General features: G+C 56.1%; 1 protein-coding gene across 1 annotated transcript; it reads left to right on the forward strand.

Moving 5' to 3' along the window:
- Nucleotides 1–4221: 4221 nt before the first annotated feature.
- Nucleotides 4222–27984, forward strand: PRRX2 (paired related homeobox 2). Its single transcript, XM_065853960.2, has 4 exons — nucleotides 4222–4499; nucleotides 24244–24428; nucleotides 24601–24779; nucleotides 25342–27984. Exons 1-4 carry the CDS (start codon nucleotides 4256–4258, stop codon nucleotides 25475–25477), a joined length of 744 nt encoding a protein of 247 aa, XP_065710032.1. The 5' UTR covers nucleotides 4222–4255; the 3' UTR covers nucleotides 25478–27984.
- Nucleotides 27985–27995: the final 11 nt, after the last annotated feature.

The following is a 27995-nucleotide window of genomic DNA, read 5'->3' on the forward strand; positions in this document are numbered from 1 at the left end:
TATGTGCAGCTTTGATTTTTTTCTTTCTTTCTTTCTTTTTTTTTTTTAGTTCACTCTTTTCCCATCTCGCTGTTGAAGGCGGAGGGGGGGAATAAAAGGGAAATAGCAGAGCCACGGAGTATTGGTTCATCTGGGACTGGGATTCCTGGCAGGGAAAGAAAGAAAGGGAGAGAAAGAAAGAGGCAGAAACAGAGGGAATAAGAAAGCTGGGAGAAAAACCTTCACCAAGAGCCTGGCTGGGGTTTTTATAATGCCACCAACTGCAGAGACAAGGAGCCAGGAGGGAATGGGGGGAGCTGTGAGAGCTGGAGGGGAAAGGAAGAGAGGAGCTCACCCAGGGCACGCTGCGCTTTCGGGGTCTGGCAGGGATGGAGAAATGGGAATTGCTCAGCGGACAGAGAAATCAATCCTGCTGGGAGCGGCAGAGCTGGGCACAGGGGGGACTCCTACAGCAAGAGCCCCCAGCTGTCACCCCTGTGGGCAGCGCTGCCTGGACCCCTGCCTGATGCCAGGGACAGGACAGGGTGCTCCGATCCCCAGCCCCAGGCAGGACACAAATGGGACAGCCAGCCCTGCATCCCCAGCACTGTGGATGGGACCAATCCACAGCCATCTGCCCCCAGAGCCCGTCACCGGGTCCTGGCCAGGCACCATCAAGCCCCCACCATCTCACATACTCTGCTCCTTACTATCTCATTACTCCAAACATCCTCCTTACAGTGTAGCAGAGGTGCGTTTCCATAGTATGAAAACCCCTTTCACCCACGGGGGAATGTGGGAGCCAGCCCAGTTCCTCTGCACGATATCTCCAGGACAAGATTTTGACAATATTAAGGAGAATCAGTAGCCAGGTAGCAAAGGGAGCAGCACCAGCACCAGCACCAGCACCAGCACCAGCACCAGCCCCAGCCCCAGCCAGGGATGCTGCGCCACCCCTCCCCAGCCACTGCCACCAGCCGGGGACGAGGAGGAGGGATGGGGCTGGCGGAGCACGTCCAGATCTGTGCCATAGCGAACACTGTGGAAGAAGCAGAAGATGTTGTCACAGCATGAGAGAAATAAGGAAACCCCTAGGAAGACACAAAACAAGATTAAAAAAAAAATATATATATATATATAAAAATAAACACATTTTTTTCTTAAAGAGTGGAAGATGAATGGCTCGCAAACAGAAAGACTTTCATCCCAAGGGCTCCAAGCTGCAATCCTGGCAGGCTCTGGCCCATCGGATCCTCACCCCGAGGAACCTGCCACAGCCCTACCCGTTTGGTGCCGCTCTGGTTCGTCAGCCCAACAGCTCCGGCCCAGCAAAGCCGGGCTCTGAGCACACCCCCTGCTCAGCAAAATCCAGGTGTCAGGCAAAGCAAACCTGCTTGGCTTTGTCTCCAAACCACCCGTGCTTTGCCCTAAGCATGGCGAAGAGTCACCTTGCCAGCTCCGAAGCCCAGTTTTAGTCACTTAAAACACATTTCCCACCCCTCCAAAAAAAGAAGAGCGTGCACAAGAGTTGGGAATACCAGGAGGGTGAGTTTCAAGCAACTGGGTCTTTCTTGGTGGACTTGAAAAAAAAAAGATGCTAAAAAAAAGGCAAATCCTACAGCTAAAAAGGAAATTGCATTAATACAGATTGTTTTATTTAAAAAAAGCAAACCCTGACCTCTACTTCAAAAAAGTCATTAGACATTCTCCTTCTGAAAGGCCGACAGGGGATATTACTGAAAGGCCAGTTAATTTCTCAATGACTTACTGTTCTTGCTCTGCTCATGGAAATGTGTAAAGAGTCAGAGGGTAATTTAAGGCACCCTGCAGAAAGGTGTGTAAATCTTTGCATGTCTAAAGAAACTTTACCAGACCGCTAGGATTGGGAAAAAAGAAAATGCTTGCCCTCTTTCTTTTTTTTTTTCTTTTTTAACTTTCCTTTGGAACTTGGATCCCCTTTGATCATAAAAAAGGTCATATTTCACCCCCAAAAATATCAGCAATCACAGGGCCCGAGGAAGTGCGAACCCAAGGGGGTTTCGCCGATGATTATTCCCTCCATTTAATTATTTAATGCCACAAACAGAGGGAAAGACGTCTCCCCTGGAAAAGCCAGACAGTTCAAGAATAAGGTCTGGCCCTGAAAAAGGAGGAGGAAAAGAGTTGTAAATGGGGCTGGGGCTAGTCCATCCCCCTCCTGCCCTCACCACATCATGGGCCAAGACCGGCCACCCCACAGCTGCCCCCAAAATAATCACAGCAAGAGGTTCCCAGCCCCCAGTGCCAAGGGGGAAATGCTGGGGGAAGGACGGGGGTCCTCACTGCCCCCCCGCCAGCCCATGGGTCACTGTCCTCCAAGGGGACACCTCTGTCCCTCCAGGTTGTTCCTCAAGCAGTTTTTCCTAGATGTGGTGTCATCCCCATCCCAGGAAGGGTCTGTCCCTGCGGTCACAGTGGGAACAAGCTGGTTAAAGTACCTGGCCAAGGAGGGGTGGCCCAGGGATGTGCTGGGTCCACCAAGGCTGGGTGGTCCCAGCGGTAATGCAGGCGTCACCCCCCGAGAGCAGGGAGCAGCCAGGAGGGCTGATGGCAATATATGCAATCTATATTCTGATATACACATTGAGTGCACCACCACAATGCACAGAATCGCCCTAGCACCACGCACTGCCAGGGACACATCCAGCTGGGTGCTGCACAGAGCAAAAACACCTGTCCCTGGGGAGCATCCCCCAGGGAAGCAGAGCACAACGTGGTGTGACACCAGCACAGGATTTACACAGCCAAGGGAGGCAGGACCGGACGCCAGAGCTGACTCCTAAAGTGGCCCTAGGGCCAATAAATTGGGCCAATAGGGCCAATAAATGGATCCCCCCAAGAAAAGGAGGGAGGAAGGGGGGTTGGGCTGGTTTTGCACACTCGGGGAGCCCCCCGCAGAGTCAGAGAGAGCCAAAATCTGCCTCCAGCTACACCCCTTCCAAGCTGGAGAGCTCTGGGAAGCCACTTCCCCGTCAGGAAGATCAGATTTGGCAGCACTGGCTGGCTGAAAAATCTACACGCCTCCGACTTGAAGGGAAAGAGAGCGCAAGAAAAAGCTTTCGACAAATGTTAAAATAACTCAGCCAGGGGTTTGCCTCCCTGGGCTGCGCTGGAGCGGGGATGTTGATGAGCTCAGAGCTGGGCTGCGGCGGCCGATCTTGCTCGGAGATTTCGCGTCGAACCCTGCGTGCGCGTAGCCCCGTCCATATGTGCTGGCAGCGGCGGGCAGGAGGACACGCTGGAATCAAGGGGAAAGAAATAATAAGTGTTAACCTCTTCAATTTCTGTTCATCTCCCCGAGCACAGCCCTTGCCGGACACCAGCAACCAGCCCCAGCTCTGGCTCTGGCTCTGGCTCTGCCCACCCCCTCCCACCACCTCCTCCCTGCATATCGGTGTATATAAATATGTAAATATATATATAATTTTTAAAGAGGAAAAACTCATTTTTCCTCTCCCGGTGGCTGGTTTTCATTAGGGAGGTTTCTTTCTAACCCCAAGGGAAGCAGCCTATGAGTTTTTAACTGTGGTGCAGGACGTAATTATCTCATTAAGACGGGAGAGCCAGGCTTTTCCCAGGAGAGGTGACCTTGCTCCAGGGTTGATGGGGACTGGGGAGGTGGGGGCTGGAGGTGGAGGGGGGGCCGTGTCCCCCGCTAACCTGCGGGTCACCTCTCCCTCCAGCCCCATTTGGGGCTGGGGAAACCCGGCCCCTCTCCCACTCCCCCCATCCTTCCCCACGGAGCGCAGCCACTTACACTTGTTGATAGAAGCACTTAAAGCAGGGCTGGGGGGGGATGATGTGAGTGGGGTAAGTGGGGGGTGAAAGCGGGTCTCCTTCCCTCTCTGCCCCCCACCCCCCTTTTTGGCGGCTGGGCTGCCGGCGGTGCTCGGCCCCTGGCAGGGGGCAGGTCGTCGTGCCGGGGGGGGGCGAGGGGCCGCCCCGCTCGGCTCGGAGCAGGGGCGTTTGTTTGAACAGCTCCAGAGCAAAGAGCAGGGGAAGAAAGTTTGGGCTGGGAGCGTGGTTTTTTCCCCAGACGTCAGCACAAGGCGGAACAGGGGCTGGGGAGGGAGCCGGACTCACAGGGCAGCCGTGATTTTTTTATACTTTTTTTTTTTTTAAAAAAATAATAATTATATTTTTTATCTTTTTTTTGGGATTTTTTTGGCGGGGAGTGGGGAAGGGGAAGGGGGCCGGGAGCATCCCGGCACCTCGGGGTGGGCTGGGGGTGGGAACCATGGACTCGGCGCCAGCCTTCGCCATGGACAAGCCGTTCGCCCCCAGCGCCGCGCGAGGCCCGGAGCCGCCCGAAAATCCTCAAAGCCGGAAAAACTTCAGCGTGAGCCATCTCCTCGACCTGGAGGACGTAGCAGCCGGAATGAACGGGACCCCCCCGGCCGGCCCCCCGCCCGCCGGTGGCGGCAAGGCCATGCCGGAGCCGTCGGGAGGCAGCAGCGGCAGCGAGGCAGCGCCCCAGGACGGTGAGTCCCGCCGCCCCGGGATAGGCTCCCCACGCTTTGGGGCAGCCGTGGGGATGGGGTCTCCCCGCCGGGGAGCGGAACCGGCGACCCGTGCGCAGCGCCGGGCACCGCGGACAAAGGGCGTCGGTGTCCCGTCGCGGCGGGGTCTGGGGGACCGGGAGGGCGGGTGGAGGCGAGGGGTGACCCTGTCGGAGCGAGCTGCGGGGGTGCCGACACCCCGACGGTTGGGACAGAGGGACACCGCACCGGGGAACAGTGACACCGCACCGGGGGGTAGCAACATCGTATCGGAGGGCAGCGACACCGTACCGAGGGACAGAGGGCTCGGGGACACCGCACCGATGGAAGGGACCCCGCACCGGGGACGAGGGGTACAAGGATCCCGCACCGAGGGGAGGGACCTGTTGTAGCCCTGCCGCCACCGGAGGTGCCGGATTCTGTACGGTCCCGGGCAGCCGGTGCGTCCCGGAGCCTGCGGGGCCCCCTTTCCCCGGGGTTCCCCGCCTCGGTTTCCGGGCCCGGGGAGCGGAGCGGAGCGGCCCGGCGGGGCCGGGCGCACCGGGACGCAGCGGGTCCCCTCCCGGCGGCTGCCGCAGAGCGTCTCCGGGCCGGGAGCACCGGCACGAACGGAGCGGCGGGGACAGAGCCAGGGCTGGCAGAGGGGATGGGGACCGACCCGGAACGCGGCTTCGTGGCGCTTGGTCCTGGCGGGAGCCGCATTTTTAACGGGATAAACCTGCCTGTCCGGGGGCTCCGCAGCTGCCGCCCGGTCCGCGCTGCGCGCATCCCCCCGCGCGGCTCCGCCAGCCCCGGCGCATCCCGGCTCATCCCGGCTCCGGTGCCCCGGACAGGGGCGAGGAGGATTCGCCCCGTCCCTGCGGCGAAGTCCTGGTCTGGGGACAGCCGATGGCTCCCAGATCCCCCCGGAGCCGGGTGTCCTGTCGGGGCACAGATGTGCCAGAGGGGAGACGCGGATGGAGAAGAAAAGGGGGACAGAGCACGGGGTGGAGGTGCAGCCTCCATCCCCAAAGCTCGGGCTGTGGTGCCCACCCCAAGGGGACCAAGTGGGTGGCATCCCCCAAACCTGCCCCCCTGCTGTGCTTTGGTACCCCAGGCTTATTTTCTGCAGCCCCTGAACTGCAACCCTGGGGTGCTGATGGCCCCACCGAGGGCATGACTGGTGCCTGACCCTGGCTGCACAGCCCCCCCTGGGAAGCTGTGCCGGTGAGGGGGGCTCAGCCCATCGGGCTGCCCAGACCTGCAGTGAGGGGTCCCAGGGGGATCTATGCCAGGGTGCTCTCTCTTTCCCCTCCAGTGGCTCCCGCATTGCTTGTGGGTCTGAAGCATCTTCCTCTCACCTGCATCTCACTCCCTGCACAACCTCCTTCCTCCACGGAGAAACTCCCGCCGAGCCCCCCGACCTGCCTCTGTGGGGGATGCTGAGGGCTGGGTGAGGCTGAGCACTGCTTTCTGGGATGGAATCTGGTATTTTTGGCATTACTTTCCATCCTCCCTCCCCTTCTCTTGGGTTTTTTTTGTACTTATTGCATTGCCTTTGGGACTGCAGGGAGGTTTTCACCCGCTGATGGGACCGTACAGGGAGACAGCATGATGTGTGGGGTCAGCACAGTTTTTGGAAACCTGTCCCAGCCTGCAGCAACCAGTGCATCTCACAGGGCTATTTGCAAAACAGCAGAGAAATTGTCACCATGCTGAGGTCTTAACACACCCCAGAGAGGCTTGGTGAGGACTGGGGGTGATGCAAATACCAGAGAGAGAGAGGCAAGCAGCCTGACACGAGCCCTTTTTTCACCCCAAAAGCCCATTCTTCCTGGAGCAGGGGCTTTGTGGGGTTTGGCCTGCTGATCCCAGCACTGCTGAACCACAGGGGATTTTTCCTGTTAGCACCTGTTTCAGTGAGGTTGCAGGGATGAAGACACAGTCAGGGTCTGGGATGCTCCAACAATCCATCCAGGAGCGGAAGCATTTCTCCTCCTGATTCATCCTGGAGAGACAAATACATGAGGGATGGGAGCTAAGAGTGCATGCAAACATTGACTTGTGAGAGCCGTTACCCGCTGCCACTGCCTAAACTGGGATGCAGTATCCTAAATCTAGATGGGGAAGACTCGAAACACCAGGCAAATGCCCTGCCTTTGCAAGCCATCAGCCTTTTGCTACACATCTGCGATGCTTTCGGCATCACTGTGATGACAGCAGAGGAACTTTTACTGGTAATGTTATCTTTTATTGGCATCCTAAAGTAAAACAGCCTCTCGGCATTGTCTCTCATCTTTCTCTTCACCAGTGTGGTTTTTTGTTCTGCCAGATGCAAAGTTAGCGCCTCACAGGTTGGTGGCAGTGAGTTTATTATCTGTCCAAATGGACCCTGGTACCCGAGTGTCTCTGTGCGGGATGGGGCTCTGTGCTCCGACTGGGAAGCTGTTATCAGGGTCATCGCACCAGTGGGGTAGAGGAAGAGCAGTTTGAGGAATATTTTTACTCTTTGCGGAGAGGGATTCAACTCCCAGCCCTCACCTACTGCCCGCAGCTGGGAGGGGGCTGGGGACAGCCCCACATCTGGGGTCCCAGACACATCTCTGCTCCAGGAGCAGGCCCACCGTTAGTCCCTTGCAGGGCTGGCACATCCCTTCCCACTGGCACCAGGGACCAGAGCTGTCCCCACCTCCCTCTCCAGCCAGCCCCTGCCTTGGCTGGAGCCCCAGACTGGCCCTGAGGGCACCCAGTGCATCCTCTTGGGAGGACGAGTACAAATATCTGTGCAGCACGTTGCTCTCAGGGCACCCAAAAATTAAGAGGCAGCAATCTCACAAGCCAGGTAAGAGCAGGGAAATGCCAACAGGGTGGTGAGGGCTCATCCCCATCCTCATCTTCGTCCTTCCCCTGGAACAGTGCAGCAGCCTCCCATCAAAAACCTTCAGCACAACTTCTGAGGTCTTGAAAGCTTGTTCACCTCCTTTCATTAGACTAACAAATAATGTGTAACGCGAAACATCTGTTAACAACAGCCCTTAATGTTCTCAAGATGATAAAGCAGGAGGGTAATTTTAGCCAGCAGGCCTTGACTGATGGCTTTTCAAACAATGAACTTACTTTTGGTGCTGCCTGGGGATGGGAGAGGGAGTCGGGCGCTGGCTCTGGCGGCCACTTCGGGGCTGAAAACTCAGAAAGAGTCACTTTTGTCATGGCTGGGCTCGGAGGAAGGGCTGTGGCCCCTCCGAGGGGATCCTCCGTCGTGCATTGCCCATTGGGCTGAAGCCGGTGGGACTGAGTGACAAGATGGGGAGATGCGGTGGTCCCTGGGCACCCCCATTTGTGGAGCAGCTCCTGGGGCTGGGACCCTCTGTCTAGGGCTGTGAGGATGCTGAGCAGAGCGGTGATGAAGGGAGAGGAGAGGCTGCACCTGAGGAGGCTGAGGAGATTAACATGGTGTTAAGCAAATTGGTTTTAATTACATAAATGAAGAGAGCTGGAAAGGGAGAAGTGAGGCAGGGAGGGGCAGGGACCTGGTCACAGAATGGAAAAGGGGAAGGGATTTGCTTGTGGGGTCAAGCGGTGGCTGATTGCCCCAAACAGCCTTGAGCTGTTCCCAGGGCTTGGGCACCTTACCTGAGGCAGAGCCACCTGAGCTGATGTCCCTGTGGTGGCCCATTTTGGCTGAGCTTCTCTGCCTTCCAAAATACCACCCGTCCCCACAGGACAGGGCACACAGCTCAGGGACACCTTGGTCCCTCCGTCTGTGGGGACAAGAGGCAGCCCTGTACCATAACACCACTGAAAAAGGGCTGGGATGTACCCGCGGGGATCTGCCTTCCCTGGGACATCCACGCACGTACACGGCTTGGCTGCAATTAAAATCAGCATCATTAACTCGTTGCCGAACCCTGTGCCTGTCTCAGGGCAGTACAGACCTCTGGGGCTAGCAGAGCTGGGCTGTGGGCATGGGAAGCCACCGAGGTCCCTCTGCTCCATAACCCCAGACCCTACACTCCTCCCTCCAGCACCCATCTGCTTTCCAAAGCCCCCAAAGTGCTGGAAATCCCCAAGCCCTTCTTACCAGGAGACTTTCTATGGTTTCTGGGTGACTGCTCAGGGAGAGACGGGGGTGTTGGGACCCCGACTCAGCCCCCATGGAGGGAAAGAGGCTTTGAGAAGTGTCTGATGGACGTGGCTGCAGCTCTGTAATGAGAGGCTCTCATGCTTTTGTCCCCTGAGGGAGGGGACAGCAGGGGTCCCTGCTGCTCGAGGTGACATTGTGACCTGCTTGCCCCAGCCTGGAATGGCTGGGTGGTGGGAATGAAATAGTCCCCAGCGGGGGGACAGCACACCCAGGACCTTTTGCCCAAGGCCAGCACTTGCCCAGTGCCCGATGCTGATAGGTCCCCCGTGCAGCATCCATCAGCGCAGACTGAGAAAGCACCGGTTAGTCCGTGCGGGAGCTCCCTGCCCCAGCCCATATCCTGGTCCCACCACGTTTGTTTGTGTGAGGCTGGTGACAGGTGGGGGATGGATGGATGGATGAACAGGGAGCCTGACCCGTCCCAGCTCACCCAGACAGTTTACAGCTGCTCTCAGGGAAACCAGTGAATCCCGGTCAGGAAAAGACGGGGGCTATGAGGCAGGACTCACCCTGCACCTTCCAGAGCTGCTGCAGAGGACAAGGGACAGTCCCAAAATGACTCTGACCCCTCCAGTCAGGCTTCCCCATCCCTAACTGAAGATCCCCACACCATGGCTCTCACTTTGTGTCACTGTCACCAGACACCCTATCCTGCACGTGGGCTACCTCAGGGTCCCCATGGATGAGGGGAAACTGGTCCCTGGGTCTCATCCATCCAAAAACCACAGCAGAGATGCTTTTCCCATGGTGTGGGCAGGATGAGGGGCTGAGTTTGGTCACAGCTGGAAGACACAGGTCTAATAGAGCTTCTGATGTGTGGCCAACCCTGGTACCACCGCTCCATGCTTCCCTATCCCCTCCAGCCCCAAAGAGTGACACCCACTCACCACCCTGCTGCTGGGAGGATGCTGTGTGTCCTGGGGTGCAGTCAGGCTCTTACTGACTGGTGACACCTGGGTTCCAATTTGGGGAAAATTTGCCCCCAAATGGGCTGAACACCCGCACCTGGGCTCCAGGCTCCCCCCACCCCAGCTCGGGGACCTCTGGGTTGGAGCTGGGGTTTTTGCAGCCCTGGGAAGCAGCCCCGCTCACTCAGAGCCCTCCCCAGGGTGGCAGGGAAATACATACCGGCACGTTTCTGCAGTGTTTGCAGGGCTCTGTGGGGTCCCCACACACACATCTGTGCTGGGGGAACCGCTGCCAGAGGGTGAAGAGAAAAAAACCCCAAACTGAGGCCTGAGGAGATGGGTCCCCTCTTGCTGGGGTAGCTCAGGAGCTGGAGCAGCCTCGTCTGCATCGACAGGGCAGGAAAATCACTTTTCCCCCCACTCCGCATCACTGGGATTTTTCTCCCCTCGGTACCCCCAGTCAGCCGGGTTTTCAGCAGGCATTGCTGCCAAGGATGCCCATTCCTCATTCCCAATCCCCCCTTTCCAGCGGGAGAAGGGAGTGTGGGTGTGGGGCAGAGCTGCAAAAGCCACCTCCCAACAGAGTCCAGAGGGCACAGCGGGGGTGTCCTACATGTGGCTGGACAAAGGGCTTTGCCGCACTCCCTTTGGCACCCCGGCAGCACCCACTGATGGGCCTGAAGCCCCCACAGCAGCTCAAACACCCCACGGCACAGCTGTATCCAGCCCAGGCGGGTGCCGAGGTGCGGGGACACCTTGCCCGTCCCCACCCCGGGCTGTTATGTCTAGCTCGACCAGGAACAGCTCAGTGCGAGACTATTTCCCCCTCTCCTTTTGGGCTGTTATTTCAGGGAACGGGGCTGATTCACAGGAAAAATATGAAATTTCAACTCCACGCAGCCAAGATGGGCGAATTTCAACGAATCAGCATTTTAAGAGGGCCTGGGCGTGTGTCTGTAGCTGGGAGGCTGATGAAATGATTTGGGGCTTTGAGGCTGCCTGGTTAGAAACCGTCCTCTCTCCCAGGGAGCGGGGCTGATCACCCCTTATCCCGGCGCTGATTTCCTCTGGCAACAGGCGATTCCCCTCTGGGGCTGTAAAATCATGGGGGTGAAGGGGTGGGGTTTGAAGTGGGATGGGTTCCAGGTGCTTTGGGGCTGGCAGAGGCTTGGTGTCCCCAGGCTGGCACCCTGTCCCCTCCCTGTGGCACAAGCAAAAGCTGGAAGGAGCTATTCTCCCAGGATGGGATCCTGAGCCATCGGGCAGGCTCAGAGCATCCTTCAAAATGCCAGGGAAGTGGGTTGTTACTGGGCCAAACTGGGACTGGGCAAAGATTCAGACTAAGGTTAATGTAAATCTAGGTGTTTGTTTTTTGTGTCTGAAAAAAGCAACTGGGAAGGGGGTGAAAGTGTGGGGACAGAGGCAGCTGTCCCCTGCCTTGTCCCTGTGTGGGGACAACAATGCCCAGATGGGTCCGGAATGATGGGGAAAGCAACCAGTCCTGGTGAGGAAGGATTGATTTGGGGTTTCAAGGCATTTTTCCAGCTCCTGTTGGCCAGTGCTGCCACGGCACCACTGAACCGGGTTGTTTTTCACTGGACATCCCCAGATTTCCTAGAATTAAAAAAAAATCCCATCCTCACCCTAAAGGCATTCCCAGCAATCGCGTTCGCCCAAGGGACACATGGCTGTGGGCGATGTTTTCCAGCCTTCCCATGGCGTAACGAAATGCCCCGTCCATTCTCAACATCCCTTGCCGGCCGCTTCCTTGCCCTGCGCTCCCCCTAGGAAAACCAGCCCTGGGGCTGGGACCTGCTGGGGGTATCCCTGGGGGTGCAGTGGGGCAGCCCCTCACCCATGGGCAAGCCACACCGGCAGCTCTGGCTGCGGATCCCATAGCAGGGACGTGGGGGATAAATGTGACGCTGATGTTGGAGAGGTTGGGCACAATTGTCACAGCTTGGCGGCGAGCAACAGCCTTCTGGGGATGTTATGGGAACAGACGGGATCCCCTTTGCCACCCTCCTCCCCTGCAGCTCTGCTGGGGGTGCAAACGGCAGCTCGAGGGGGCTGCAGGCGTTAATTAAGCAGGAGGCATAATGAAGCCACAGCACTGCTCCTACACTCCAGGGCTGGGGAGCAAACAGATCCTGGGAGCCTGGGCAGGGCCTGGGGTGGGGGGACAGCTCAGGTCCTGGGGGGACACCGGGTGGGCTGGGAGCCTTCTGAGAGCAGCCCCGCCAGCCGGCGGCCCCCTCCCCTTCCCTCCTCATCCCCCTTTGGAGTGCGGATAATAAAGCAGCTTTTCAGCTGCGGCTGCAGCGATAGATCAGGAGGAATTGTAAGAGTCTATTAACGTCTGGGTGTCTCTGGATGGAGACTGTGGCTAAGCCCGGCGCCAGGCTCGCGCGCTGAACCAGATGTGGAGAGGCGCCATCCTTTCCAGCCACCGAATCCGAGAGGCTGCCGGCTTCACACGCGAGGAAACTGGAGTGCACATGGCGGGGGAGCCGGGGGAGCGCCGGGGAGCACATGGCAGCGCGGGCACGAGTGGGGAGGGGGCACAGCCCCGGTGCCAAGGCTGGGGGCTGGGGGTGCAGCATAGGGACAGAGCTGGAGCAGGGGGGTGGTGCAGAGCTTGTGGTGCCAGCCTGGGCTGTGGCTGCACCCCAAGTCATGCAGGGCATTTCGGGGCAGGGGGCGGAGTGTTGCACTGTGAGCTGTACAGAGTATTGCAGTGCGTGTTTGGGGGGGGTGCGCATTGAACCCCAAGTGGCACGGGGGATTGCATTGTACCCCTATTCATACATCACGTTGTTTGGGTGGGCATTACATTGCCCCCGAGCTGTGCAGGGCATTGCAATGTGTGTTTAGGGGGTGTTGCATTGCACCCCAAATCATGCAGGGGAATTGCGTTGTACCCCAGGTCATGCAGGACATTTCTTGGGTGGGAGGGGATTGCATTGCATCCCAAGGCGCACAGTGCACTGCATGTGTGTTCGGGGGGTTGCATTGCACCCCCAACTGTGCAGGGCACTGCGGGGGTTGGCGGGGGGGTTGGCATTGCTGCCGGGGTGTGTTGGGGTGGGAGTAGCTGTGATGCTGAAGGGGGGCACACGGGCGACCCCGCACACAGTGCTGGGGGGTGGTGGGGAGCAAAGAACCTGGTCCAGCAGCAGCACGGCCAAGGAGGGTGTGGGACTGGGCATCTCCAAACCCACTGGCAGCAGCTTGATAGCGGTCCAGGAGAGGGGAAGAGAGAAGGAAAGGAGAGGAGGAGAGGAAAGGTTGAAAAGGGATGGACAGAGGGAAGGCAGGAAGGACAGAAGGATGCCATCCTGCTGGGGACAGCTGTTTGGCAGTTCAGGGGGGCTGTTGCCCCATGGACTGGGATCCCACGGCCCCAGCAAAGGTGCAAAGCATCCATGGGGTGCTATGGAGGGCACACAGGTGACATGGGGACAGCCACCAGTGGGGTGCTGCTCGGGGCCATGCTGGGCTTGGGCCGGGGGGGCCGCCACGCTCCTTCCTCACCCATTTCACTTTCTTGGCTGGGCCGGCCACGTGGCTGTGATTTGGGGGTTGTAAATACCTCAGGGGAATTTTTAAATTAAAAGAAAAAACAACCTGTTTTCATTTAAATTAAAAGACACTAAAGCATTTCTATTAGTATTAGAAGTTTATGAAACTTAAAACAAACATTGAAACTAAACTACCAGGCACTGTCCACTTTGCAAAGCCCTTGCATGTTCAGCACAAACCACTTTCCCATTGGGGTGAAGTGTTAGTGACATTTGTAGGACAGTGCCTGGAGATCCCCGATCCGTGCCTCAGGACCCCAAGCACAGGTGCCAATGTGTCTCCCCCTTTGCTTCTGGCTGGGTTTTGGGGCCTCAGCCAGTCTGGTGCTGGGGTCCCCAGCATGGCAAACTGGTGCTTGGGCTCCCTGGGGACCCAGAGGGGATGAAAACTTGGGGTGACCAAGGTGAGGGTCTCAGCACCACCGGGCTTTGCAGAAGTGGGACCTCGAGGTAGCTGCCCCCACCCTGGCATCTCTGAGGTGTCCCCTGGTGACCTTGCTGAGGTGGCACCTGCCCCCAGCCGCCTGCCTGCTGTCCCTGCTGTCCCTGCCGCCTCTGCCATCCCCACCGTTCCCGCCATCCCTGCTGCTCTGCTTTAACCTGGAAACAGTTAACTGGGCTGGATTAAAAAAAAAAAAAAAAAAAGAAAAAGATACGAGCCACTTATTAAAATGAATGTTTTACAATAAATTTGGCGAGAGGCCACCGACCTCAAATGAAAACCAGACCGGAGGACAGCGATGCTGCTCGCTGGCGAGGGTTTCCGGGATGTCTGTATGTGCAGGCGCCCACAAGGGTCCTACTGGGAGTACTGGGAGCAGTGGTGGGATGGGGTCCTGGCCAGGGGCTTGTGCCCATCCTGTGCCCTGGCCAAACCTGCCCGTGTCCCTGCTCCAGGGATGTGGCCGGTGGCTACGAGACGTGCTTTTGGCAGGTGCCGGCACTTGCTGATAAAACATCTTGGCCAGAGTGTGAAAAACACCAAATTGGCCTCAAAAAGAGAGGGGAGTCAGGTCGGTGGCAGCAGGTGACAGGAGGGGACAGCACAGGGACCCTGGTCCCTTCCCATCCTCTTCCCCCCACCTTGGAAATGACCCTGATCCGATGGGGTCTGTGATTGAACCTGGCAGTCTGGGGTTGGGTTTCAGTGCCAGATGCCATTGGAGCTGGCTTGCTACGGGCTTTTGCATATTAAATTTCAATAAATCACCTTTTTGGGAGGCTGGCGGGGAGAGGAAGGCTGGGATCGCCATGCCAGGGGTCCGTGGCTGGGATCCAGCCCTCTACACGGCGTTCCTGCTGTGCAGCCCTGGCTGATTATTTTTTAAACACTACGCAAAAGTCCCAGCAAGCTCCTGACACCATGATGTTCCAAGGCACCCGCCACCCCGTCCCCTTCCCAGCCCACAGGGAAAGCCACTTTGCAGTTAAAAGCTGAATTCTTGGTGGAACTTTGCAAGCACAGATGGGTGCTGCTCTCAGAGCTGTTGCTTGCACAGGTCTCATTAGTGTTAATTAGTTACACATGCCCTGTGCCCTGCTCGGAAACCGTATAACCTGTTATGTCAGGCGGTTGCACGCGAGAGATGTTGGCACCATTGTGGCTGCATCCTGATGGCAGCAAACGGTGCCTAAAATGTTTGTGGAAGAGAAGCAGCATCTGCCATGCTCAGCCTCTCCCAGGACAGTGAGGTCTGTCCATCCCAGCGCCGTCCGTCCCCCCATCATCCATCCCGGCACCCCACTCATTGATGGCTGTCGGCAGCCGCTGTGGCCGTCGCCTCTGCCGTGCCCGGGGCTGACCCAAACCGCAGAATTTTGGCAGCATTTTGCTGTTTCCCCGCAGAAACTCATTCACACATCTGTTAACCATCTACCGGCCCTGCCACTCTCCGCATTCAGATACCTAACGCACGACATAACCGGTGCTGGCTGAGTCCCCAGTGGGTGCCTGGTGGCTTTGTCCCCAGGGCCATCCCGGGGTGCCACAGTGTGCGAGGTGCAGGACAGCCCGAGCGCTGGTTTCGACCCACCACAAGGTCTCCTGGCTGGGAGATGAAAGCAAACCCCCCCGGTGAATGCCTCCTCGGCGGCTGGGGGAGAGCCAGCGCCTTTTGTTGGTCCCCAGGCCTCCACCGCGGGGGCTGGCAGATTTGCGGGAGAACAGAATTAAAATTCCTGCTCCCCTGTGGGTCCGTGCTGCTCTGTCCTTGGCCTGGCTCGGCACGTCAAAACCACCATGGTGCCTTTCCCGAGGTGCTTGGCTGTGCCCTGAGGGATTTGGTTTGTCCAACTGAGCAGCTCCAGCCACCCCCAGCCCCATGGCCATGAGCATCCACCTGAGAAGCCCTTTGCTCTGCCACAGCCTCCCTGAGCATCCCTGGGCAAATCCGGAATCACGACGTGACACACATCCCTGGATCTATCCCATCTGCCCTTCTCCCTCTTTACCATTTGCCAGGGACATCGCAGACCAGCACCATCCCAGATGAATTTTTGGAGGTTCTGTGTGGCCCCAGGCCTAAAGTGGGACCCCAGAAGGGAGAGAACCCTCCTGAGCTGCATGTTTCCCTGCACCGAGCAGGGAAGATGCCAGACCCTGACCACAAAAAGCCACCTGGGGTGCCCAGTGGTGACTGCTGCAGTGCCACTGTCTCTGGTAAAAGTCTCCTGGGCTTTACTCACCCTGCCATCCCTTGAGGAAAAAACAGGGTACTGGGGGGGAGCAGCTCCCTGTCTTGTCCCCCACTCGGCTCCCCACGGAGACCTGGCACAATGAGGAGATGTGGGCGCTGGATCCAGGACAGCCCATTGCGTGGGGCTGCAGTTGCAGCCCCCTCCAAGTGCATAGGACGCTCCTGGCAGCTCCCAAAACCCCTTGGCCAGGCTGGGGTCACCTGCTGCACCGTGCGGGCATGGCCCTGGCAGGGAATTTTTCACTTGCAGACCACCAAGCCCCAGGGATGTGCTTGGTGTCCCGGGCTGGATGCCCTGGGCTGATGCCACTCATCAGCAGAAACAGCCAGGCAGTCTGAGCCCCGTGTCCCTGCACAATGGCCCCGGCTCCGGCTCCTGGGGTGCAGGGGAGCCAGGCGGCTGGGAAAGCACAGCAAGAGGCTTTGCTGAGCCCTATGCTGGGCGCCAACGCTTTTGCACATCTTTAAAGGCTGTTTCTGGAGCAGTTGTTTCAGGGGACGCTGACAGTGCCAGGCTCTGTGGTCTGGATGCCACCACAGGGTTAGGGACAGGGTGCCAGGGTCCATCCCAGAGCTGGTGAGCCCCACAGTGGGGTCTGTCCATGTCCCTTTCTCCAAAGGTCTGTCCACAGGCAGGTGATTCCCACTTTGGGTTAAAGGCGGGTGATGCCACCATCTCCTCCAGCTGTCTGGAGCTCCCGCTGGAGCTTCATGGCCAAAGACGTTCCCCATCCCCTTCCTGAGACTTGTCAGCATCCCACTGACGCTGCATCCTCCTTTGGGGAGCATGGCTGCAATTAATTCATTAAACATTTCTGTTGACTCAGGAGCTGGCTGTGCCAAAACACCATTCCCAGGGCCTGACCCCAGCTGGGCGAGTGCAGTGATGGGCTGTTTGTGAGCCCCCGGCCAGTGCAGGAGCCTCCGTCACCGTAGGAAGGGCTGTGAAGTGTTTGGGGAGCACTGGACATGTCAAAGCCCGGGGCTTTACCTGTGGCAGATGATTGCAACCCTGTGGATCTCAGCAGCTTTCAACTTCCAGGGTGTTCTCTTTAAATCACAGCACATGGCTTGGCTGGCCGGGTCCTCCAGCATCTGGTTCCCTTCTCTTCATCCCCTTCTTCCTTCATCCCCTCTTCCTGTCACTGTGACATCCCGATCTTGTCCCTTTGTGCACTTGGGTTTTGCAGCAGATAAATCACCACTGCTCTTGCTGGAGAGATGGCTTTGAACCCACTCACAGCTCTGACCAGTGAATTTGGTGGCTGCTGCTGGGCTGGGGCCATCCCTAAGAGAGCCAGTGTCCCATGACACTGGGCTCCTCCTTTCCAGGCTCCTTCTGATCCCCAAATCCTGCTAAGCATCACGTTCCCACCATGTTTGCTGCACTAAAGATGGGGATGAGCCAAAATATAGCTTCTGTGCCACCACTGGGTTGCAAGCACAGGCTGCACAAATCCCTGCTGGGATGCAGGGATGGATGCTGCTAGCTCAGCTGACTCTCCAGCACCTTCCCAGCTCACTGGGGCTTTTAGCTGGACACACCAGGGTGGGTGATCAGACACCACACGCTGTCCCTGGCATCGCCGCCGAGTGGCAAGTTTGGCTTCTGGGGGTACAAGAAGAAAAACCTCTTGGGCTGGGGGGTGCGGGCTGTGCACAGAGCATCTCCAGGGTCACGGCACTGCTGAGTGGGAGCCTCCCGAAAACTGGGCATCCCCACGGCCGAGGGCAGCGAACCGTGGCGCTGGGTGGTTTCTGGCTGGTGCGGCAGCAGCTCTATAACCATAAAACAGTCTGCTGCTGCCTGTCAGTGAGCACAGGCTAAAGCCCTCCCGGGACAGCCTTGGCCTCTTTCTTGGTCCAGGCTTTAGCTGCTCCTTTTTAACAGAGACACTTTTCCCCCAGCAAAACTGGCAGCCTGTAAAAACGTGTCAGCGTTTCAGATTTTTCACAATTAATGAGGTGAAACATCCTCGGAAACATTTCGCTGTAATGTTTCTCCAGTAGCTGAGACTTGCCCCTCTCTTAAATTTTTCATGTACGCCACTTGAGCCGAGAAAGTTTCCTTCGGACTCAGCACATTTGGACCCCCCCGGCTTCAATCTGCCCCCACCAGCAGAGCCTTCGGCATTCCCAGGGTCTTCGTGGGGCTGGGGCTGGACTGGATGGGGAGCAGGGGGTGGTGATGGGTTGAGGTGAGGAGGTGGGACACCGGTCCTGGCAGTGAGGGAGCCCAGGGAAGGGCTGGCAGCCCCGTTCCCCTAGGACACCCTGTCCCCTGTGCCCACGGGTTGTTCTCGGGATGGCTTTGGAAATCACAGCGTTGTTCCAAGCAAAGCTGGGACCAGCACCCTGTGGGCTGGAGTTGGTGGCCCCAAGGGGCTTTTCCTTCAGATTGAGGGTTGAAACCACCCAGAAAATGGGGTTACGCTGATGTGGTTTTGTCCCCGAGCTGTGACACTACGCTGGTCCCACGCACCCAGGCTGGGTTAGCTGGTGGGTGCAGGAAAGGCACCACAGTTGGGTGACCCAGCACACATGGAGCAGCAGATTCACAGCTGCTTCTCAGCCCCCCTGGGCTTCCCGAGATGATGTGGGGAGATTACAGACCAGTGTAAGCTCCCACCATCGCGTCTGTGACAAACCCTGTGCTGCCTGCACCCGCGAGCAGGGACAAGCTCCCGGCTCCCCCTTGGTCTGTAGAGCATCGTCCCTCCTGCCACCCCTCCTTGCTGCGAATCCCCAGTGCAGGCAGGTAAAACCCCGAATGGGCTCCCAGGCTGTCCCCAGCCATGTCCCCAGACAGAGCAGTGCTGGCAATAGATGCTGGAAAGGGGGTTCAGCTGCACTTGGCTGCCCATGCACTCCCAAATCACCCCTTGGCACTGGCTATCTCAGCTCAAGGTTATGGGATGAAAAGGAGCCGGAGCGGGTGAACACCACAGAGGAGCAATTCCCAAACCCGAGACCTTTGCAACACAATCCGAAGGGAAACGCTTCCTCACCATCGCATGATTTAGAGGAACAAGTTAAACAATTGCACATGAAACTTTGGCGAACGTCATCGCCGGAGCTCTCCTCGCTTCCCCTGAGTATATAAAGGGATGAAGGGAGTGCACATGTTTACCGAGAAAGACCATGGGAGAAACGAAAGACATTGTTTTTCCAAAGGATTTCTTGGCTGTAAAAGGCCTCCACCACCCTGCGGCTTCCCTGATGAAGGCCCAGCGTTAATTTGTTAAATCCACATCAAGTGCCCGGAGAACCCGTTGTTTATTTTTGCTAATTCAGCCGGCCGAGATCAAATTGGGGTTTTATTTGTTAAGGATAAACCTTAATTAATAAAAGCTATTTATTTGGTTAAAGCTGGCCGCAGCCTGAGGGTCAGATATGCCACGATCATTATTTCAAGTAAAACAAACCTAAAACGTCTCTCAACAGTTTGAAAAACGTAGAAACTCAGAGGGCTGAATTTATTTGTCTTAGGAAGAATTTACAGCTAATTCCCTCCAGGCTATTTCAACCCTTAAATTATACCCAAGAAGAAAAAAGGGGAAAAAAAATGCCGTTCCAGGCAGAGAAGGGAAGTAAATGGTACGGCAGATTTGATCATTTGGCTGGGGGAGGGTGAAAAATTTAAAGCTTAAAAGGTCTTTGGCAAACTGCTTGCAAATAAATGGAACGCGTGAAATAATTTAACGGCAGAAAACTCTTTGGGGCTCGGGGGTCTGCGGCGCAATGGAAAATGAAACACGTTGGAGGAGACGTAGCCTGGGTTTTTTGCAGGAGAGGGTTGAACTTGCTCCGTCCTGGCATGGCCCCCCAAAAAGCGGGGTATTTGCACCCCAAAGCCGAGCGGCAGAGCTGGAGCAGGGACGAGGCGGTGCAGCGGGGGATTTTGCAGCATTAACAAGGGACAGATGGGCTTGTGGCTGAGGTGACCATCCCCAGTCACATTGGTGGGTGAACACTGTGCTCTGGGATGAGCATTTTGTTAAGAACCCCCCCCAAACCCCACATCCAGAGGGGAGCCGCCCCACAGCAGGACACTGAGCACGGTTGGCGATGGAACCCACCGCTGAAAACCATCCCAAGGGACGAGCTGCCCCGCCGGAGCATCCCTGCCGGGGACATCGCGGTCCCCAGGGCTCAGGTGTGCGAGCGGCTGGGATTTGAAAGGCTGGTTGGGTCTGGCTCACAGCTGCATGGAGGTCGTTTACCGCTCGCTAATGGAGGTCGTAAGTCAAAGCCGAAGCCTCGGTGGAAATCGAGTGAAAATTACCTCTTTACAGCACTCGGCAGCTGCCGGGCGGGAGGCTGGGGACTCTGCCAGCATGGGGGCCACCTTGGCAAGCCCAGCACCAAGTCCTTCCTACAGAAAACTGGTGGAAGCACTGAGGGAAAAAGCAAGAGCTGGAGAAGCGGGTTTGGTCCCAGCTCAGCTGAACCAGCGCGGCACAGACCCGGTGGCACTGGGACCATCGCCTTTGCAACAGGATAGGACCAGTTGCTCCCCAGTTCCTGGTGGTGTGGCAGCTTGGTCCAGGCTTGCCAGCATCGGTGGTCCCACGTGGAGAAGGGTTTTGGGGTGACCCCCAGCCTGTACCCCTGAGGTTGGGAGAGAGGAGGCTGGAGGTTACCCAGGCTGCAGCCAGCACCCCAAAACTCATCCACAGCGCAGGCAAAAAGACGCATGTCTTTTCTAACACACTTGAGGCAATTTAAGTTGGTTTTGTTTTTTGTGAAGCCCATCCTGCTCTGTGCAAAGCCCCCGCGCCTCCCTTTCTCCATCCTCCCCGTGTCATCTTGCATTATACAAAATGTTATCCTCTCTGTTTTCCCCCTTCCCCTGCTTTTTTTGCCTTTAGCAGCAATTGTAATCAGTGGAAGATAAACACACGGAAGGCGAAGGTGGCTGGGGGACAGCTCAGGAGTCCCCTCTGACCTTGGGCTTGGACAATCAAGCTGATGCCTCCAGCTGTGCCCCAAAATGAACCCCCGAATTATAACAAATTATCTCCTCTCCAGCACTGCAGAGCACTTGGCGATGCTCATTTTTGGAAGCTGATTTGGGGTTACTAAAGCATCTTTGATAGAAGTGATCCGGCCCGAATTTGCACACTGTAAACCTGTCAGACGCACACTGCCAGCAATTAAGGTGGCATTTATCTGATCCTACAAGCCTGCGATACCTGAAGTAATGGGGAAAAGATGTTGATCTGTTACCAGGGCTCATCCTCATGTGGAGCAGAGAACCCAGGCAGGGTCCCCAAGCACCGAGCTGCCTCCCTGCAGTATGGAGATGGGGTGGAAAATGGGGGTAAAAACCAACGTAGTGAAGAACTGAGCCGGAAACCAAAGGTTTCTGTGAGGGATAAGGAGCTCTGAGCTACACCAGGGTGCAGCATGTTTTAGGGGAGGTGCGAGTAGATGGAGAAGGGGTTTTGGTCCCCAGCATCCTCTGAGAAACTCCCTGGAACAATCCCACAGGGTTTTGTGGTGCAGAAGGTCCCTCCATTAAAACCAGCAATAGGGGCTGAACAAAATGCCTCAACCCAGGGCCAGCAGCTCTCCAACCACCGGGGAACTCCCAGCACCCGGACACATCCTGACCCAACTCTGGTCTTAAATCTCCATCCTGATGTGCCTACCAGTCCTATATGGAAATTGCCAGGCACCACACAGCTCCCATGGATGTTTAGGTCTTGCCTCTGCGTGTTTGGGTAGATAGAAAGCAGTCAGAAATGGGGCCAGATCCTACAGAGCTGGGTTGAGAGTTAGTTTAAGGAACCTTTCCAAGTCCTCATTGCTTTCAGCCAAATTCAGGTGGGTGAGAGAAGCCATCACTTATGGAAAAGTCTTATAGCCAGATTTTAAATTGGGACAAAACCAAAGGAGGTTTATAAATTTTATTTATACATTTACTGGGGTTCTGTTGAAATCATTGCAGGTTCAGTGGGGGGGCAGTGGGCACCCTTGGTTGTGGCACTTTTTGAATGAAGCCTGGATCTATAACTCCCCAGAAGCTCTACAGGGTGGCCATAAACCCGTAAGGAAACGTCTGTTGACCTGTTACATCACGTAGCTCCTTCCCAGCCTGATGGTTCCCATTTCAGTCTCAAGCTCCCGGAAAACTCAGGGACAACCATGGCTGGACTTCATGTATTTTAATCCAGCGTCTCATTAGCTTGCTGAAGGAAAACAGGACCAAAAAAGGAGTTTAACTAAAAGGGGCAACTGGGAACCAGAGACTGGCAGAACATTTGAAGCTGCAGGAACAAGGGCTGGAGGGAATCTGCGGAATTTTATTTGTGAGCTTTTAAACACGGACGGTGGTGAAGGGCAGCCTGTGGTTTCCCAGCCAGGGAAAGGGCCTCAAACTCACATGTATTCCAGGCACAGCACAGCCCATCGTGTTTTTACCCCACCAAGAAGGCCATGTCCCAACTATAAGAGCACAGGCCGTTTCTAGCCCAAGGGATGGTCAACCAAAGTCCAAATGCACCTAGAACACAATAAAAGATCCAGAGAAATACCAGTGGCTGCAATGAGGTCCTGGGAGGTGGAGAGAGCTCCTTTTCAACCCCTTCCCATCCAGGGGTGCTCCCCTGTCCCCACAGTCTCAGCAGTTTGGTCGCATCATGGTCAAAATGATGCAATGTCCTTCCATGTGCCTGGGAGATGGAGAATGGGGCCGGTGGTCGTACTCAGGTCCCACCGCCACATCCCTGCACCTCCCTCCAGCACAGTGCTTCACCCCTTAACCAGTCCAGGTGTTGGAGGCACCCAGCGCTCCCCAGCCCTGGTGCTGGTCCTCACTACAGCAAAATGCCAGACGAGAAATCTGCTTTTTCCAGGCAGCCACTGCCAGCAATGGAAATAAATTTGACCCTTCCTCCTCTGCCGCATCTCCTGGAGCAGCTCGTGTTTTGCATTGGGACACTGTTGGTGGCATCAGCCAGCAGCAGGGTTTTCAGAGAAAGGTGTAAGGAAGCTCCATAGCAGCTCTAAGTTTGGACCCTGGTTTAGGCAGAAGGTGATTAGTCCCAGAAACAACCTGCCAGCAGATATTGCGGTTTCTCTGGTCTTCATGGCTCAACTCAGGATGGGACAGCCCTTGAGAGCAGTACACTTGGGCACAAAGGGACCTTAGGGACTTGATGGAGAACTTGTTGGTGAAGGTTTCATGGTTTGAGTTATTCAGAATTAAGGTCCAAGGACGTTTTTCTGGCCCTAAAGATCTTGGAAGGTATCATTTCCTCCTGCTCAACAGCTTGGCAGTGTCTTGAAACAGGAGAATTAATATCCCTTCCAGTAGATTTTGTTACTTGCTCAAGTATCATCTGAAAATGCTCCACACCTACTTAATAAGTATCCAGATAGCTTATTAGCAAGAATTTATTTCTTGAGCATATTCAGAGAGCAGTAATTCCTGCCATCATGGCCCCTGCAATGATATAGAGCAGAAAACCCCAGTATAACCCTACTATGAATCAGAATGTCATAAAACTATTAACATCTCAAATAATTCCAAAATACTTTCCCACCAGTAGGTACAGATTGGATCCAGATGCTTTATTAACAGAAAGAATAATTAACCAGTACCTCCATATAGAAGAACGACAGCGAGACGCGTTCCCCACGAAGCCTTCGCAGGCGGCAGCTGACTGTCTCAGAAAAAAAGACTTCATAAACTTGCCTAAACCTGATGATATTAGTGACAAAGAGGAGATTAATCTCAGTCTGGCTGAAAGCCCAAGATCAATACTGAGAAACCAAACTACACCCTCAGCTTCATGTTTCCATGAGCCAGCAAAGCCAGAAATAAACACTGCGGAGGCTGAGCTCTGCAAGACGCATTCGTTCCTAGCTCTACGAGCAGATGCTTGTCTGTTGTCCTGTGTCACCCTGGGGACATGCCACAGCAGGGGTTTCAGAGGGTGCTGGAGACCCAGATCTCAGGGATGTTTTGGTGCTGAATTTCCATCACCATCCATGAAAACTTGACCTAAACCCTTAGCAAAAGCCAAGCCCAAGACACCCTATGGGCATGTCCCCATTGCTGGTGGGCTGTGAGGTGCAGTCTCAGCAGTCTGGGCCAAGTGCTCCCCGAGTCCACTGAGGCTTGTATCCAAAGTCAGGTCCTGCGTGATTTTAGCCTGATGTGAAACCACCACAGGTCTTTGCAAAAGTTGGGTTTAACCCTAAGCTCCAGCAGATGCTAAAATAGGTTTTGATCCTCGTGGAGACTCCAGGGTTGTATGTACGTTGCTGCCCGCAGGGAGCATGGCTGGGATGGAACAAGGTCACAGATACCCCTAGGAGGACCCAAGCCTGGTTGGGTCCCCACATGGAGTCCATGGGGTCTCACACAGGTCTGTCTCTCACGTGGCCTCTTCTGTGCTTTCCCCACAGGTGAGAGCCTGAGCCCAAGCCGTGGGGCGGCCAAGAGGAAGAAGAAGCAGAGGAGGAACCGTACCACCTTCAACAGCAGCCAGCTGCAGGCTCTGGAGAGGGTCTTCGAGAGGACACACTACCCTGACGCCTTTGTGCGGGAGGAGCTGGCGAGAAGGGTGAACCTCAGCGAGGCGAGAGTCCAGGTGAGCAAAGGTTTGTGTGGGAGAAGACAACACCCCCACCTTGTCCCCAGGTGGGAACAGGGACCATCCCTTCCCTCGTTTCGTCCTGCACATGACCACAATCAGTAGGACAGATGCTTGGGACATCTCTGCTGGCACGAGGTCCCTGCTGACCACCTTCCCCCCCACGCAGGTCTGGTTTCAGAACCGGAGGGCCAAGTTTCGCCGTAATGAGAGGGCAATGCTGGCCAACAGATCAGCATCACTCCTCAAATCCTACAGCCAAGAAGCAGCCATTGAGCAGCCCATGGCACCAAGGCCCACCGCCCTGACCCCAGAGTATCTCTCCTGGACCAGCACCTCCCCGTACAGGTAGGTGCAGGCACCAGAGTTGCTGGGGTGGAGGTGGCCATGGGACAGACTGCCTAGGGACTGTCCCCACCACCACAGGAGTCCCTGTGCCACTGTAGAGGACATGGGGGTTATTATGGGGCCAAAAGTTGTTCGTCTGGCTTTGATTTGGGAACCTGTTTCAGCCTCATCTGAGCATCCCTTGCCTGCTGCTGAGTGGGCTGCTCTGCCTCTGTGCATTTGGAGGCTGGAGTGGTGGCCTGGTCCTTGCAAAGGGTTTTGCTTGGCCTCGCACTGACCTTTCCCACATCTCGGCATGGGAGGTGGCACGGGTCCCTTCTGTTTCCCAGCTCTCTGCATCCAGCTATCTCATCCAAAAGCTCAAGGCAGGGCCTCCTGGTGCATAGTTTGGGGGGTTCCCACGTGCATCCGGCCACATAAAAATGCTGAAGCCTCAACTACTCTTGTGGGAGATGTCCAAGAGGGAATGGCCAACCTGGCCTGGGAAGACGGCAGAACCTCATGGGGCACAGGGACTCTTCCGTGGGCCATGGCTCATTCCTCCCCTGCTCCCTCCCCGCAGCACTGTGCCCTCCTACAGCTCCAGTGGGACCGCGACACCCACCCAAGGGGTGAACATGGCCAACAGCATCGCCAGCCTGCGCCTCAAAGCCAAAGAGTTCAGCCTCCATCAGAACCAGGTGCCGACCGTGAACTGAGCAGGGCAAAGCGCACCCCATGGCCTCATCCGGGATCCAGTGTGGAGCTCCTGTGCCAGTCCAGGACAAATCCACCACCCGCCCAACCCACGTGTCACTCATCCAACGTCTCAGCACCTCTCCTCTCCTCTTCCCTTTTGAAGGTAGAGTCAGTCCCAGGCCGAAGTGGCACATAATTATAACCACATATGGAGCAAACTTGGTTAGAAACTTGCTTTTCCGCACACCCTTATAATAAAGGCTATATATACACACACATACCCCCCACGCGCTCTTCGAGGACAAACAGACTTGCCAAGGGAATGAGAATTTGCTTCCAAACATGGAAGGATCTTGGACTATTGGATTTGACCAATTTGGGTATCTCGCCCAGAGAGCCAAAGAGTTATTGGGTCTTCTCCTCCCGCAGGGACAGCATGCAGTGGTGGGAGGATCACGAGCCCCCCTTTCCGCTGGGCTGTGACTTGTGGCACTCAAACATGCATGCCAAAGCCGACCCGCGTGTTCTCCTCTTTGTGCATCCCCAGCCGCGGTGCTTGGGAGAGACTTTGGGAAGCCGACAGCTCTCCCCTACCGCAGCGGGTCCCGACAAGCTCCTGCATCATGCTGCCTGCAGTTCGGAGCTGCCTATGCCAATGGTATCAGGCTTTGTCCCTACCCAGAGGGGCGAGGAGGGCTGGAGCGTCTCAACAGACTCGCTTGGAGCCTGTGAGCTGTGGGGAGCATCGCGGGTCGCCAAGCCGGCACCGCTGCCCTGCCTCAGGGGGTTTGCCAGCGATTCTGCAGAGCTCCAGGTCATGTAAGCGTCCCAGGGAAAAGAGAAAATTGGAAAAAGCTGTTGGGTTTGAGCTGAGTAGGCGGCTCCCAGCACTTCGTGCCAACGGCAAAGCAGGCTTCGCCTTCCGGAGGCACAGCCTCCCCACCGGCAGCTCGCAGATGTGCGCGGGGGTCTGGGGCTGGCGACTCCGTGGGGGTGGGCTTTTTTGGTTTTGCAGAAAGGAAATGGTTTACCCCCCTTGACTCACCCTGCCATGCAGCCTAATGAGGTAGCAAGGTGGGATGCACAGGGGGATGGACACAGGGTGGGCAGCCTTGCCTCGGGCTTAAGCCACCCCAGTCCTTCTGCCCTGGGACTGAGGCGCAGGCAGATGCACCTTCCCCTGCCCATACTGCAGCGATGGGGGACGAGACGGAGAGATGGAGGTTTTACCCTGTGGACAAAGCCCTCTGGAAACCAGACCACTCTTTCTTCAGTCACTGCAAAGAGCCATGAGCCAAGAGCGGGGACATCACCAGCTCAACCGGGCGACCTGGACAGAGGAGGCACCAGCCCTACTTGCCCAAAAGGGCCGAGCCCTCCTGGGGATGGCAACAGTAGATCCAAGGATGAATACATCAAGTGCTGAGGTGCTTCCTCCAGATAAACACCCTGCAGTGTGCAACACCAAGGCTGAAAGCATCCCAGCTACTCCACCCAAGTCCCCACTGCTCCCAGGAGCATCCTCTCCCTTTCCCAGGAGGGCTCTCGCTGCAGCTGCACATGGTACCCAGCAGCTGCAACACCAGAACCCTCAAATTCACCCTGGGCAGCTGGAGACCTGATGAGAGAACCAGGAGAGGAGCACAGCTCCTCTGGTTGGGGGCAAATCAGTCCCTCCATCCTGCCCCAGATTTCTCTGTTCCACCCGATGCAGCCCCCGGGTCAAGAAGAGTCACCACCTCCTCCTCAAACCTGACCAACACTGCCAACCCCATCCAGGGAGCAAAGTCATCCTAAATACCCACCACGTGCCTCCCAGCCCCATTTCCAGGCTGGCATCCCCGTGTTTGCCATGCCAGCAGGGGAGCACACAGCTCCCCCAACAGCAGCGAGACACCGCGCAGAGACACGACAACAGCTGAGATGTGCCAGGCTGGGGGGGAGATGGACCCTCTGCGGATCAGATCATCCACCATGAGAAATGCCGCTTGGGGCAGGAGAAGGGGGCCAGGGGGGTCCTATTCCCATGGAAAGCACAGGGCTCTTTTTTCAGTTATACAAGATGAAACCACAGGGATATAAATGTCGCTGCCTCTTTGAGAGCATTAATGAAAATAAACCCATTTAATAGTTTGCAGATGCCATTTCTGTAAACCTAAAAAAAGCAGGGAATAAATATTTCTTCACTAAATATCTATATGTATATATATATTTGAAAACATTCACTCCTAATCTTCGGGCCCCTCCTTCGCCGTGCTCTTGGCAGCTTATCATGGCTTGTCAGTCAACGCCAAAGCCTCACCGAGACGAGATACAAATTGCACCCATGGAGGGGTAGCAGGACGGAGGGATTATTGTAATCTAAACTCCCTCCTGCCCTTTCTATTTGTACATTTCCATTACTTGTAACAAGATCCACAGTGGATTTTTTTTTTTTTCTTCTGCATGTCTGTGTTTTGGAAATTTTTGTAAGGTTTTTGTAAAAACAACTCTTGTGAAATAATGGAGGAATAAATATTTTACTGAGTAGAGTTGTGT

This window comes from Patagioenas fasciata, chromosome 20 (assembly GCF_037038585.1).
Source record: "Patagioenas fasciata isolate bPatFas1 chromosome 20, bPatFas1.hap1, whole genome shotgun sequence".
Taxonomy (NCBI): Eukaryota; Metazoa; Chordata; class Aves; order Columbiformes; family Columbidae; genus Patagioenas; species Patagioenas fasciata.

What these genes read in the sequence shown, in the direction of transcription:
- PRRX2 (XM_065853960.2), top strand. Translation starts at nt 4,256, where the DNA reads ATGGACTCGGCGCCAGCCTTCGCCATGGACAAGCCGTTCGCCCCCAGC. An exon ending in CGAGGCAGCGCCCCAGGACG is followed by an intron (nt 4,500 to 24,243) that starts GTGAGTCCCGCC and finishes CTTTCCCCACAG; the next exon opens with GTGAGAGCCTGAGCCCAAGC. An exon ending in ACCAGCACCTCCCCGTACAG is followed by an intron (nt 24,780 to 25,341) that starts GTAGGTGCAGGC and finishes CCCTCCCCGCAG; the next exon opens with CACTGTGCCCTCCTACAGCT.